The sequence below is a fragment of the Mauremys reevesii genome, linkage group 16, assembly GCF_016161935.1.
Source record: "Mauremys reevesii isolate NIE-2019 linkage group 16, ASM1616193v1, whole genome shotgun sequence".
NCBI lineage: Eukaryota > Metazoa > Chordata > Testudines > Geoemydidae > Mauremys > Mauremys reevesii.
The window spans coordinates 37807290-37822946 of NC_052638.1; the positions used below are offsets into that span (position 1 = coordinate 37807290).

At 46.2% G+C, this 15657-nt stretch overlaps 1 protein-coding gene across 1 annotated transcript; it reads left to right on the plus strand.

The window, feature by feature from the left end:
- Positions 1–5880: 5880 nt before the first annotated feature.
- GINS2 (GINS complex subunit 2) lies at positions 5881–11060 on the plus strand. The gene is made up of 5 exons (XM_039504002.1): positions 5881–6078; positions 6954–7068; positions 8281–8380; positions 9914–10040; positions 10749–11060. Exons 1-5 carry the CDS (start codon positions 5989–5991, stop codon positions 10872–10874), a joined length of 558 nt encoding a protein of 185 aa, XP_039359936.1. The 5' UTR covers positions 5881–5988; the 3' UTR covers positions 10875–11060.
- Positions 11061–15657: the final 4597 nt, after the last annotated feature.

Consider the following 15657-nt stretch of genomic DNA (forward strand, 5'->3'; position numbering starts at 1 on the left):
AACACAAAAGGCTCAGCCTGCTTCCCCAGCAAAAATAAATTCCACCTGTGATCACTCAGCTCAGAACCACTCAACACCCCCTTAATCAAAGGCCTGCAAAAATAAATGAGCCTTTTGCCCTGCTCTTGTGCCCTGTTTGACCAACCAAGAAATCAGATTCCAGAGTCATGGATCTTCTGCTGTCTCTGTTCACTTTTTATGCCTCTTTGTTCAAGCTGAAGGAAGCTAAGCTAGCTGGTTTCACCACCTGGTTCTAGTCAGTTTCATGTTCAGATTTTTACCCATGATCCCAGCGCTGCAGCAGCACAAGCAAACAAAATGCAAACCCAGCTTCCACCGACGTTTCATAAAAAACATTCAGACGTGGGGTCTAAGCAGTTTGACGTGTCCCACTAATGTGCTTTGGGGAGGATATTGGTGGCATTATGTTTGTTTTTAATATGAAGAGCAAAATGAACTCATTCCAAATGGCACTAACAGGGAAACTAAGTAAGTGGCATGACAGAGATCATCCTGTGAACATTAACATCTTAAACATAATCACAGGCTGGGTCTTTCCACCCTGACCCTAGCATTACACATAAAGATCCTCCACATCCCATGATGAGACATGGGGTCTTTGCTACCAAGAAACAGAATTAATCAGAAACCTACAGGAAAAGTGGGGGAAGAGTGTGAAAACAGATGGAAATTTAATTTTTTAATGACAGCAGCAGATGGCAAAAGACACAAAAGTGTATTCACACCATGTCAGAGCCATTTATAGACTGCCTGGCACCGCGGTAATGCATTCCAATAGGGTTTAGATTATTGCTCCCCTGAGACATGCAGGCAATTGGCTTTCGAGTGGAATTGTATTATTTTTCTTGCTGCAAACTCTGAAAATAAAAGTTTCACTGTGGTTACAGTCACTGATAGGTAAGTCACTGATAGGTAAGTGGTGGAGTAAATATGCCGAATGAAATTGACCGTGCACTGCCTCCCAATGCCTAAGGAGAGAATATTCTGACCTCAGAGCTTCATTCTCTTTCTACAGTGGCTTTACACCATCAGAAGGCTATTGTCTTCAGTGGTGTTACCCTACAGCAGCCTAACTGGAGAATCAGGCCTGCAGTGATTTCAGTGAGAGATCTAAAGGCACAAAATGTGGGCCCCTTTGGAGATCTGAATCTTGATCTGCATTTTGCAAATTAATCCACCCACATGTGGACACCCCTGAACGTTGAGGTGTTTGAAAGCCAAAGCAGGATTTTGGAGTTTACGTCCATCTCTTGTGTTTAAATCACGACAGAGCTGAGTTATGGAGATTGGATCTGGAAATGCATTGGAATCTGAGCTTCTCCTAAGTCTGGATTGCTGAACATTTTAAATGTAAAGCTGGGCTTCTTGCCTTTTCCCAGCCCATTTCCTCCTCCTGTTTCATCCTGCTATTGTGATCAGCACAGGCCTGTATGACTTTCCCATGGATGGAGCAGCAGAAGCTGCTGTGACTGTCAGAGGGAAGGGACCTTCAGAACAAAGATCTTCACTAAGGATGTCTCTATGTTTGGGATCTTTGCCCCCTGTGTAGCTATCCCAATGTAGCTCCACCAGTGCAACCTCTCAGGGTAGACACACTGCACTTGTTTAAATAAGGACTTGCAATGGTGCAGCCTACACTGATTAGAAGCTGGAAGCTCTTTGAGTCCCACGTACACCCTATTTTGAGGGTTCTCTGCATCAGAGTGAATTTAGAGCAAACAGAACCCAGGGCAGTGCTTACCTAACAATTTCTTTGTGAGTTACTCTTTTCACTGTTTCAGGTTTGCTCCAGTGTTAGAGTTGCTCTTTAAACCTGTGAAGATCAGAGCTGTCAGAAATCTGGTGATTACCATTGCCAAGGGTTGCGTCGTGAGTCTTCTGTGTTTTGATTTCCGGGGGCTGGGGTTTGCACCTGAGTTTTGTTTTGAATGCGGGGGTTCAAACAAACTCAAAATGTCAAAAGCAGACTCAGGCATCATCATTGAGTTTTGCCTGGTTTGGGGCTGAAATGGCTGTTGCACTAGAAATACATAGAGAGATGGAGAAAAGCCAAAGACAACCGTTTCCAAAACCAAACTCGTGTCTGGGTTTGGTGTTGCCAGCCAGCGCTCATTATATTTGGTGTTTTTCTTAAAGCCTCAGCTCCTGGAGACTGGTGGTTCCATCTTCTATGAGAATCTCTATGAAAGAACTCCCTTTAAAACAAGAAGTATTGTTGTGGAGGAGAGCTGAAACATGTGATGTCTAACAGCTCAAAAACCAGGAAGTGGATAAAAAGGACTGCACATGTATTAGTGTTAAAAATCTCATGATTTTCAAACCAATCTCATGTTTTGGGGACTGACTCCTTTTGTTTTAAATGCTTGGGGTTAGTGATATTGCTGACTCCAAGTGCAATTGGCACTATTTGGTCCCTCCTTGTTGGCAGGCACAGCAAGGAAGCCAAGGGTGATTGAATGATGGAGACTAAGCTGCTTTCACACCCCCAACAGATGGTTCCCCCAGTCGGAAATGAGACACCTTGCCAGGGCAGTAAGCAGGGGCAGCTTGCCCTGCCAGTGCCACTCCCGATGCTGTCCCTCTTCCACTGATAAACAGAGGCCTGCGGAGCTGCCCGTCTGGCACTTTTACACACAAAACTCATTTAATTAAAAAAAAGGCCTTAGGGAGTAATAAAATATTGATCGATAAAAATCAATCGATAGGAACCATTGGCAGCTGCTGTGAGCAAGATGGCGCTTCGATTTGTTTTTTATGGGAAGGACGTGAGAGCAGAGTGAAGAAAAATCAGACTCAGACATAACAAGGCCTGTGAGTGACAGCTGCAAAATGGGATTATTATCATCCTGCAACTATGGTGCTATCATTTTTCATTTTTATTCATGCGATGTAGAGCGGCTCGGCTCTCAATGCTATGGATCCTGGTTTTGGTGAAGGAGAGAATAACGGAGTGGCTGATGAGGGGTAAGAAGAGGAAAAGTGGCTCCCTGGGAAAGACTTTTTGTGGGGAAACACAGTATACCTGACACTGGATCCTTTTTATTCTTCCCACTGCATCAAGGTTGCTGCTGTTGCTGGGACACGATGAAGGCAAGACAGAGAAATAGGTGGTGTTTTGAACAGGATCACAAGAACACACCATTAAATAGATCTGTCACTGCTAATATTGTTTGAAGGCTTTCTGTTTCCATGACAACCTGACAACCTAACAGCCTGGCTGACAGTGCTCTAAATCACTCCAGGATAAAAGCCTTTTATTTTTTTCTTTCCCTTGCATAACTTTGGCCATTAACATCTTCAATGTGTCTTGACAGTTTAATTTGTTGTTTTTTTCTTAGAATCATAGGGTTAGAAGGCACCACAAGGATCATCTAGTCTAACCCCCTGCCAAGATGCAGGATTTGTTGTGTCTGAACCATCCAAGACAGATGGCTATCCAGCCTCCTTTTGAAAACCTCCAGTGAAGAAGCTTCCACAACCTCCCTAGGCAGTCTGTTCCATTGTCCTACTGTTCTTAGAGTTAGAAAGTTTTTCCTGAAATTTAATCTAAATCTGCTAAACTGTAATTTGAACCCATTGCCTCTTGTCCTGTCCTCTTTGGCAAAAGAGAACAACTTTTCTTCTTTTTTTATGGCAGCCTTTCAAGTATCTGAAGTCCATTGTCATATCCCCACTTAATCTCCTCTTTTCCAAACTAAAAATACCCAGTTCCTTCAGTTTTTGCTCATCTGGCTTGCATTCCATCCCTTTGATCATCTTTGTTGCTTGCCTCCTAATCCTTTCCAGTTTCTCTACATCCTTTCTATACATTGGAGACCAAAATTGGATACAGTACTTCATCTGAGGCCTAACCAGTTCCAAGTCCAGTGGTACTATCACCTCCCATGACTTTCATGCTATGCTTCTGTTAAGGCAATCTAAAACTGCATTTACTTTTTTTGCAACAGCATCGCATTGCTGACTCATGCTGAGGTTTCGATTCACCACAACTTCTAGATCTTTTTTAGCAGTGCTGCTGCCAAGCCAGCTTTCCCCCATTCTGTGTTTGTGCATTTGGTTTTTCTTCCCTAAGTGTAGCACCTTGCATTTGTCTTTGTTGAATTTCATTTGGTTTATAGACTAATTCTCCAATTTATCAAGATCCCTCTGAATTTTAGTTCTATCCTGCCAAGTATTGGGGTACCTGGCATTGGTCACTGTCAGAAGACAGGATACGGGGATAGATAAATCTTTGGTCTGACCCAGTACGGCCCATTCTTATGTTCTCTTAATAATAGTTCTGTCGAGCCCGCATTTCTCCAGCTTACTTATCAAAGTATCAGGTCAACAGCATTGCTGAAGACTAGGTATTTTATGTTCACCGCATTCCTCCTATCCACCAAATCAGTTACCCTGTTGAAGAAGGAAATCAAGCTGGTTTGGAATGATTTGTTCTTGGTAAATCCATGCTGTCTGCTAGTGATTACCCCTTCATCCTCCCTTCTTAAACACATCGATTGCTGAGTGTTTGGAGATGTTTTTTTCTTTTTAATTAACAAGTGACAGGGAGAAGGCTCAAGATCAGAGGTGAGGAATAGTTGAAAAATCCCTCCTTAAAATACTTCTCTGCTGTGATGCTCATAACATACCCAGCAATGATTGTGGGCAGGCAGGCAGCTGGTTTGCAGGGACTGCTGTTTTTCATGCTGATTAATGCCATCTCTTTATTTCCTTGCGCTCAGCCCGGTTATCTATTGTATCCATCAGTTGGCCGTAATCTTACACTAGAGCATAAGCTCTTCAGGGCTGGGACTATCTGTTATACATTTGTACAGTGCCTAGTATAATAGGGCCTTGGCCTTTAGGTGCTATCTTATTAATATTAATGCATCCAGGTCCCTTCTTGGTCCAAGACACACCACTGTCAAGGGTAGCCATGGGAAAACAAAGCAACAATTCTGTGAACCTGCAGTTACAGGAATACAGAGTGAAGAGTCAAATGCCTAAACCAAACTGAAAGAACGTGGTAATGGGGACTGGGGACCATAGAAGAACAGTCTATGGGTGAAAGGCAGCAGAGAATCTGAAACTCAGCTGCGCCCACTGCTTTTAGCATCTACAGCGAGGTCAGGTGTTTACCTGCAGCGTAGCTGTACTTGTGCAAACCTTTGGCAGAGGTGTAAACTGTGCCCAGTGCCTCAAACCCCAGCGTAGGTCAGGGCTGAGACTCGGGCTCTTGGCTGAAGGCTCAGGCCTTGCCCAGCCCGCTCAGGGTGGGTGCCAGGTGTGCCACGGCCCGGTGGAGCACAGCCGCAAAGGTGATGCTGATTAGGAGGGAGCGGAGCAGAGCACAGGCCACCAGGCTGCAAGGGAGAGCGATGGCTCTGGAGCCCTGCAGCCGGCTGGAAACATGGTGCAAGCTGCCCAGGAGGGACATTGGCCCCTAACCTAACACATCTGGAGCGGGGGCTGGAGGGGGCGGAGCAGGAGGCGAGGGACTGGGCGGGGCCGGGACTCCAGGCCCTGAGGGGAATCCCCCAGGGGAAGGCGCAGCGCGGGGTCTATGACACACGGCAGGGCGGACTCACTGCCCCGCCCTCTGGGGATCGGGCCGGCGGCATCCCGCGGGGAGCGCTGTTTGGCGAGGACCATCCTCCCTCCAGGGACCGTTCTCCCGCCCAGCCTGAGGGCCTGGGCTCAAGAGCGTTCTGATTGGCCGGCAATAAGTCTAGCCGCTCAGCCAATCGCGTAGCACCGTGTATGTGACTAAGCCAATCAGAGCCTCTCACATGCGAGCCCCTCGGCCAACCTGAGACCGGGAAAACGCAGCAAGCTTCTCGCGCCGCTACGATACAGGCAGCGTCGGGCGAGGCTCTGTTGTGGGGCGGGGTCTATCTGCCTCCCAGCCAATGGCAAAGGGTGTAGACTGGCGCGCGCGTGCTGCGAGTTCCAGTTCCGGCGGGTTGGCGGCGGCGCCGCCTCAGGGCCATGGATCCCGCCGAGGCCGAGTTCCTGGCCGAGAAGGAGCTGGTGACCGTCATCCCCAACTTCAGCCTGGACCGGATCTACCTCATCGGGGTGCGGGGCCGGGCCGGCGCGGGCTTGGGAGGGCGAAGGGGGGCTGGGCTCGCGGGCAGGGGCTGGGCTCTGGGGTGTCTTCGGGCTGAGGGGCGGGAATGGCGCGCGGGGGGGCTGGGCTCTCGGGTGTCACGGGGCCGGGGCCCCCGCGGTGGTCTTACGCTGGGAAGACCCTGCGGGGAGGGGATTGGTGGGGAAGACGGTGGCAGGCGGCCTTGGCCCACTGGCGGGGGCCGGGGTAGGAGAGCCGCTTGGGGCTGATCCGCTCCGCAGTGGGGCTGCCGGCATCCCGCTGAGAGGCAATAGTATCGCTATAGCCTGACGCCCATCACCGGGGGGTCTGGGCGCCTGCAGGTAAAATCCATAGCGATAGCAGAGGCCCTAGTGGAGTAACAGCAAAGTGCCCAGTTGTGAACGTTACATTACCCCTCTGGCTCTTCCTAACCTCCACCTCCCCTTTGGCTAAGTGCCTGTTAGCCCAGATCCCCCCTGCAGCGTCAGGGGATACGAGAATCAGCTGCACTTACTGCCCTGCACTAGCTGTTCTGCTATTTAAAACATCTCCCCTAGTCCACCCACAGCCAAGTGGCTACATTTCAGTGATGGGAGAAGTAATTTTCATATATCGCTTATGAAACCCTTTAGGATAGAAAGTGCCATCAAAATGTAAGTAGTTACTGCTAAGGGACGAGAGAACTGTGCTGGTATCTGGGACCAAGAGCAGGGGTGATAGCAGTTGGCATGGGGTGGCTTCCCTAAATCTACAGGAAACTGTTGATCCTTTAGCAGTGTGTGAGGCTGATGAGGGAAACCTGATTTTCAAAGAGGTGTCACAATTTTCCATGCCCTGTTACTTACACTTTCCTTATTTTCAGGGGGATTTGGGTCCCTTTAATCCTGGCTTGCCTGTGGAAGTGCCTCTTTGGCTAGCTGTTAACCTAAAACAGAGACAGAAGTGTCGGCTAATACCTCCTGAATGGATGGATGCTGGTAAGGAGAACAGTAGCCTACAGGTTAGGCATAGACTTAGCCAGGCTGCAGGGCCAGTGGGGAGTCCTGAAATACAGGAATTGGACCCTGGCACTTTTCCCAAGGGAAAGTTGCAGGGACAAATGGAATTGTGGGAGGAATTGTTCTAATGCAGTGCTGCTGAGATTTTCAAGACCTAGCATGATTTTAGACAGACAAGGTGGGTGAGGTAATGTCTTTTGTTGGATTGACTGCTGTTGCTCCAAGAGACAAACTTTTGAGCTTACACGGAGCTGTTCTTCAGGTCTTGTCTCTTTCAGCAACAGAAGTTGGTTCAGTAAAAGAAATTCTCACCCACCCATCTCTCTAATATCCTGGGACCAACACGGCTATGACAACGCTGCAAACTAGCGTGATCTTTGCATATCATCACTGTAATTTTTAACCTGTGTAGTTAGAATGAATTCTTATCCTGATACATCAAATTGATTTAAAATACTGCATCCCAGTTCTGCCACTGGTTTCAGTGTGATCTTCACCTGTCCACTTCACTGTTGGCTTTATTTGGCGACTTGTAAAATGAGACTCATACTTGCCTACCTCAGTGGTGAGATTTGTTTATAATAAAAATGCAGAGTATTGTTATAATCAAGGTGGGTCTGCCGCCTTTTATCACCTCTCTTTTCTAGCTTTATCTCGTAGTTGAGGAGGGCAGGAAGCAGGTAATGATGGAACCTCAGGAAGAGTGAAGAGGCTTTTGTCTCTAAACATTCTCCCTCTTCCACATTTTCTTGATTCCAGAGAGTGCAGATCAGTGAGCCAAAATGTTACTTGGCAGAAAGATTCCTTTTTTGGAGGCACTCTCTCTCCAGGCATGTCACTCCTTGTCTCCTCATGTCGCAAGTGGTGATGGTGATTCATCCTTCTAGCCATGTAGGCCTGAGTGTTGTTTCTCAGCTCCTGTCACCGCAATCCTGGGTTGGTGGTTGTCCCTTTCTCCCATATGAGTTGAGGTCCACTTTTACTTCTAGACATGAGATCAGAGCAACTTTTGGGCATTAGAATTGTTTCTCCTGCAGCCTGTGGTGTCTCCACCTAGGTGCTGATTCCACCTGATGTAAACACGAAACTGTCAGTTCATCCTGCAAGGCTGGTTGAGGGGTGCAGCTTCTCCTGGGAGGACTTGACACCAGATCATTGAAGCATCTAGTAAAGTATGAAATTGTATTTCAGAAAAGCTGGAGGAAATCCGGGATCAGGAACGCAAAGAGGATACTTTCACTCCAATGCCCAGTCCCTACTACATGGAACTAACTAAGTTGCTGTTAAACTAGTAAGTAGGTCTCTTACTGTAACCAGTCAAAGGCATTTTCCTCCCTGCCCAGTGGGCTTTGATGTTAGTAAATATTCAGGAATGTGAGTTGTGACATAGGAAAGCTTTTAGGATTTCATTGGATTTAAATTTGGAGGCCTTTGGGAAAGTGTTAACAGGAGGCTTATTCCAAAGTACATCAAGATTTTGCTTGGGCACTTACCTAATGGTAGCCTTTGTATTTATTAACTTGGTTTCACTTGTTCTGTGATGTGATAACTGGACTCCAACACTGCCTACAGAAGTAACTAAGTGTAGTGGCCCTGGATGTATTTAGCATATTTTTTAGCTTCATTTATACAGATTCACAGCTCTTTCAATCTACCTGAGAGGCCCAGCAGCCTAATCTTTCTAGACTTCTCCACCCTCTGCTGCTGTTAGGGTACCCTTTAGGAGATGGGAAATTCTTCCCTTCTCAGCTTGGAGAGCAGGGATCGGGGATGTCCTGACTCTAAGCTGTCAGGTCTGCTAAAACATTTCATTACCATAAAATTAGCATTCTGGCTGGTATTTCTTCTAAACCAGTGGCTCTCAACCTTTCCAGACTATTGTACCCCCTTCAGGAGTCTGATTTGTCTTGCATACCTGAAATTTCGCCTCACGTAAAAGCTGATTTTGTAAGCAAATAGACATAAAAATACAGAAGTGCCACAGCACACTATTACGAAAAATTGCTTACTGTCTCATCTTTACCATATAAATCAATTGCAATATAAATACTATATTTACAGTTCAGTGTATAGTATATAGAGAAGTACAAACAAGTCATCTGTATGAAATTTTAGTTTGTACTGATTTTGCTAGTGCTTTTTATGCTGTTGTAAAGCTAGGCAAATATCTAGATGAGTTGAAGACCTCTGCATACCCCTAGGGGTTTGCGTACCCCTGGTTGAGAACTACTCTTCTATGCACATACCCTTCTGACTTGAAAAGCCCTTGATTACAGAGGACTGGCCATTTGAAGCCCAACTGTTTCTTCTGATGCTTACGACATCTTAGCATGCAGACCCTTTCCTTACACTAGAATAACCATGACGCTTCTGTCCAGGTGAATTGATCTGATCTCTTGAGGTCCTTGTGGAAGTATTTAATTGCCTAACCTTTAGGCTGTTACGTGGTTCAACCTGTATGGTCCCTGTGATTGAGTGGTAAGAGTACTGGGCTGAACTTGAGCTCTAACAACAGTTGAGCCATTGAGTTGCTGTTTTACTTGTGACTTTTCCCAGGTTATTGGACTTCCTGGTATTCCAGACCAGCTGGGCAATTAAAGACCAGAAGGATTGTATTGAAAACTGATCTTCCCTGGGTAAAAGTATCCAGAAAACCCCAGCTGCAGAAGCAGCAGCACTCTGGATTTCAGTGTTCGCTCTTTGTATAAAGCAAACTACTCTGCTCACGCTTCAGAGATTCGAGAAGTTGCCAGTGTTACTCATGCCAGAGACTTAATGTATTAGTCCCTTGCAGCCTGTTCTGACCTACCTCCTCTTCTTCTAGTGCCTCAGACAGCATCCCGAAAGCAGATGAAATCCGAACACTGGTTAAGGATACCTGGGATACGCGGATAGCTAAACTGCGGCTGTCTGCGGACAGCTTTGTCAGACAGCAGGAGGCCCATGCCAAGGTATAGTAAGGAAAATCTGGGGTGGGCTGATAAGTCTACTAGTTTTGGCCTGGGAATGTTCAAGATGCTGTGTGATTATGTGGCTTGTGAATGATTAATACTGCTAGTGAAAGTTCCAGTTGTAGCTTTTTTTTTTTTTTTCTTTTCTTCCAGTGATTTGGTTACTTGTCAGTTGAGAACTATAGCCATGTGGAGTAAAAAACTCCATATGTATTATGTTTCAAATGCTGCAATGCTTCTTTCAACTCTAAGTGTCTACACTACAGTGTTGCTCTTGACAATGCAAGTTACCCAGGACACCGACCTTAAACTCCACCTCTGCAAGAGGCGTAGCTGCTTAGGTCGATGTAGTTAGGTTGACACAGTATCACTATAGACAATGCATTTACTGTTCCAGCTGTCAGCCCCTGGTGTCTGACAGCTCGGAGCCCCAGCTGTCAGCCCCAGTGGCTGGGCTCCAGGCTTTCAAGGTTCCACAATACCCCGCACTGTTATTTAAATTGGTGGAAGTGCTCTTGTTGAGGACATGCACCGCCAACAGGAGGAGGGTAGGGTGGACATGAAAAATCAATTTAATTACTGCAATGGCTATATGGTGACGTAACTGATGTCAACTTGTCCATAGACTGACCTTCCTTTTGCCATCGAGAGAGATTGTAGTGCTGCTTCCCCAAATACTGCTGTAATGTTACCCTCCTTGTCTTTTAGCTGGATAATCTGACCTTGATGGAGATCAACACCACTGGGACTTTTCTTACTCAAGCCTTAGATCACATGTACAAGCTACGCACAAACCTTCAGCCGGCTGAGAGTGCCCAGTCCCAGGATTTCTAAGATGTCTTCTGACAATCTAAAACCCTCATGGGATGAGGCAAAGTAGTAGGAGGACTCTGCCCTCTGGACACTATTAATGAGTCCTAATGCAACTTGCCTTATGCTGTTTTTATGCCTTAAATACCCTGTATAGGTCTCTGCTAAAAACCATGCAAGTCTTATACATTTCCTGTCAATTGTATCTAACTTGAGTCTCTGTGGTGTTTGTGTTCAGGCAATAGGAAGAAGGCAGTCTTGTGGCTGCATATTAATAAGTTGAGGACTGCTAATGGCATAGAGGGCATTCCCTGCTCAGCAGCTATCGTGAACAGCTTCTGCTCTATAATGAGCATCCTTGGCAAAACAAATGATTCTACCTGGCAGAACTCTTCCAGCCCCTGTGCAGCTGTCTTTGCAAGATGAATTGGTTGCAGCAGTTAGATGCTGTTGGGAGGTTTTTCTTGTTATTGCCTTATTGGATGGGGTTTTTAAAATCTCTTAAATGATATGTAGCAGCAATAAATATGCTCTTAGTTTAGTGTCTTGCTCTTCTCCTTCCTCTGGGTTGTCTAAAGCCTGGTTGAGGAAGATCACAGAATGGGACTGTTTTAAACACCTGAATGCATAGTCCTGGGGCTTCCCTGGGCTACAGAGTGATATATGGATTTTAACCCACCTCTACTGCATTTTAAGGCTTGTTTCTCCAACTGAGGCCATCACTTAACAGCAGTATATTCGTCTCTGAGCAGAGCTGGTAGATGAGCTCACATGGCTGGCTTGCCAAGGCCATTTAAGTGCACAGTTCTCTCTCTCTGCACTTGTAGCTTTGTATTTCTCCCCCAGTGGGAGCTTTAAAGAGAACACACGCTACCTCATTTGGTTCAGGTACTGCTTCTAGCGGGCCACTGAGATATTTGGTGTGGATGCAGCTGTGGCAGGTGGTGGCTTACCAGCAGCATTTCTCTCTCATGTACACTTAAAAAAAATCCCTTTTATTTTCCTGAATATGAAAATTATCATAATCTCTGCACTAGAGAGAATATTAGGTGGTGTTCATAGAGCATGTTCCTGGATACTGTGGGGGTAGGTGATAGTTTGAAAGCAAAAGCTGATGATGCATCTTAGCTCCCACTGCACTGAATCTAATCTCTGACAACATGCCAGTTGATGTGCTAGGCTTCATGTGGACAGCAGTAAAGGGGAGAACCTAGCCAATCTGCTGCCTGTTGGAGAGACATAGAAGTGGGTCCAAAATCCAGTTGGAGGAGCAGAAGGAAATATTCCAGATAGTTGGAAGACATGTTACCGTGATGTCCTGTACATTTGATCTTTTGACTGAAGTTACTATTTGTTAAAAAAAAAAACAACCCATGCATAAAAAAGAGTGAACTGTCTGTCGGAAGAATAAGATTCCTTTCCCTTTTACATACACTGGTACACTAATTGTGTGAAAACACCTCCTCTTCTCTTGCCCTTTGCAGCTGATGGTGGGGTCCTTGTCTATCACAGAATCTATAAACTGGTCTGACTGTCGGTTTTAGGCTCAATTATAGCGGTCACATCTCAACACTGCAAGGAATCAAATGTAGCTGAAAAAGAGCCACCGTGGCTTAATAACCATGTAAAAAGCAGTGAGAGATAAAAAAGACTTCCTTTAAAAAGTGGAAATCAGATCCTAGTGAGGTAAATAGAAAGGAGCATAAACACCGCCACATTAAGTGTAAAAATGTAATAAGAAAAGCCAAAGAGAAGTTTGAAGAACGGCTAGCCAAAAACTCAAAACAAAATGCTTACATCAGAAGCAGGAAGCCTGCTAAACAACCAGTGGGGCCCCTTGATGATCGTGATACAAAAGGAGAGCTTAAAGATGATAGTCATTGTGGAGAAACTAAATGGATTCTGTGCTTCAGTCTTCATGGCTGAGGATGTTAGGGAGATTCCCAAACCTGAGGCAGGTTTTGTAGGTGACAAATCTGAGGAACTGTCACAGATTGAAGTGTCACTAGAGGAGGTTTTAAATTTAATTGATAAACTTAACATTAACAAGTCACTGGGTCCAGATGGCATTCACCCAAGAGTTCTGAAAGAACTCAAATGTGAAGTTGTGGAACTATTAACTAGGGTTTGTAACCTGCCCTTTAAATCGGCCCGTGTACCCAATGACTGGAAGATAGCTAATGTAATGCCAATATTTAAAAAGGGCTCTAGAGGTGATCCCGGCAATTACAGACTGGTAAGTCTAACGTCAGTACTGGGCAAATTAGTCGAAACAGTAGCAAAGAATAAAATTGTCCAACATCTAGAAGAACATAAATTGTTGGGCAAAAGTCAACGTGGTTTCTGTAAAGGGAAATCGTGTCTTATTAATCTGAGTTCTTTGAAGGGGTCAACAAACATGTGGACAAGGGGGATCCAGTGGACATAGTGTACTTAGATTTCCAGAAAGCCTTTGACAAGGTCCCTCACCAAAGGCTCTTATGTAAATTAAGTTGTCATGGGATAAGAGGGAAGGGCCTTTCATGGATTGAGAACTGGTTAAAAGACAGGGAACAAAGGGTAGGAATAAATGGTAAATTCTCAGAATGGAGAGGGGTAACTAGTGGTATTCCCCAAAGGTCAGTCCTAGGAGCAATCCTATTCAATTTATTCATAAATGATCTGGAGAAAGGGGTAAACAGGTGGCAAAGTTTGCAGATCATACTTACCTGCTCAAGATAAGCAAGACCAAAGCAGACTGTGAAGAACTTCAAAAAGATCTCACAAAATTAAGTGATTTGGCAACTAAATGGCAAATGAAATTTAATGTGCATAAATGTAAAGTAATGCACATGGGAAAAAATAATCCCAACTATACATATGATGGGGGCTAATTTAGCTACAACGAGTCAGGAAAGAGATCTTAGAGTCATCGTGGATACATCTCTGAAGATGTCCACGCAGTGTGGAGAGGCGGTCAAAAAAAGCAAACAGGATGTTAGGAATCATTAAAAAGGGGCTAGCGAGTAAGAAGGAGACTATGTTATTGCCCTTATATAAATCGATGGTACGCTCACATCTTGACTACTGTGTACAGATGTGGTCTCCTTATCTCAAAAAAGATATGCTGGCACTAGAAAAGGCTCAGAGAAGGGCAACTAAAATGATTAGGGGTTTGGAAAGGGTCCCTGTAACGGGGTGGGACTCACCACCTGGCTCCTCCTGCTGGTGACTCCAGGAATTAGCTCTGTCGAGTGGAGCACCCCCTCCTGGTGGTGTCCTGTCAGTCGTTCTGCCCTCTGTTGCTGTCTCTGGACCCGCGTTGCTGCCTGCTCAGCAGCATCCTCTTCGAGGCCACTGCCCTCCGGCAGTGCCCCTTAGTCCATCTGCACCCCCTTCCAGGGGTAGGTGATCAGCAGTCCCACACTCCAGCCACCATGTCCAACCGCCCTCTGAGTCCAATCCCTCTTGTCAGGGATCTGGTGTAGGCTAATGGCTGCTCCCTCCGGCCAATGGCTGGGTGTGCTGCAAGGAGTGAAGGGGGATGGGGGGGGACACCCAGGCCCACCCTCTACTCTGGGTCCCGGCCCAGGGACCCTCTGAAGGCAGCCTCGCTGTCCTCCTCCTCCTCTCCCCTCATCTGTCTGCTTCCCTGAGCCGCATCCCCTACAGCCCCTTGCACCCGCTAGGCCCTTCCCTTCAGGGCCTGCAGCCTGGCAACTATGGGCTCAAGCTCATTAGCCTCTCCAAGCCCTGGCCAGCACTGCACTGTCCCTGGTGCTAGTCTCCACCCTTGGAGACTGACCTTCCCCTCTTGAAGGCCTGGGACAGACTGACTGCGCCTGCGCTGGGCAGCCTTTATATATGTCTGAGCCTGGCCCTGATTGGCTGTCTCCAAACTGGGCCCTGATTGGCTCACAATAAGCCCTTTTCTGATTGGCTCCCTGTCTGCGCAGGTGCCCTGGCCTGCCACAGCCCACTCTCACAGGGAGTGGGGCAGTCCGCCCCACTACAGTTCCATATGAGGCGAGATTAAAGAGGCTAGGACTTTTCAGCATGGAAAAAAGGAGACTAAGGGGGGGAATATGATAGAGATATATAAAATCATGCGTGATGTGGAGAAAGTAAATAAGGAAAAGTTATTTACGTATTCCCATAATACAAGAACTAGGGGGTCACCAAATGAGATTAATGGGCAGCAGGTTTAAAACAAATAAAAGGAAGTTCTTCATGCAGCGCACAGTCAACTTGTGGAACTCCTTGCCTGAGGAGGTTGTGAAGGCTAGGCCTATAACAGCATTTAAAAGCAAATTGGATAAATTCATGGCGGTTACGGCTATTAATGGCTAAAGAATGGTGTCCTTAGCCTGTTTGTTTGTCAGAGGGTGGAGATGGATGGCAGGAGAGAGATCACTTGATCATTATGTGTTCGGTTCACTCCCTCTGGGGCACCTGGCATTGGCCACTGTCAGTAGACAGGATACGGGGCTAGATGGACCTTTGGTCTGACCCAGTACAGCCGTTCTTATGTTCTTAAAGTGTATGGGGGCTGCTCTTCACTCAGTGGAAAGCAAGTCTCTTGTCCATGGCGCTCATCAGGCAGCAGTATTTAATCACCATAACATACCCCATGTCTTCAGACAAATGTTTCCCTACTGCCTTTACTTCAAACAATTGAACTGTCTTGCAAATATCTCCCACCATCTTCTCCCTTCTGAGCTTCCCTTATGCTCTTTTTGCTATCCCACTGTCTCGTATATAGTCCCTGGTTAACTTGTATGTATCTCATTATAGTCAGGTGGTTGTGAGTGAAGTGGCCTATGTATCT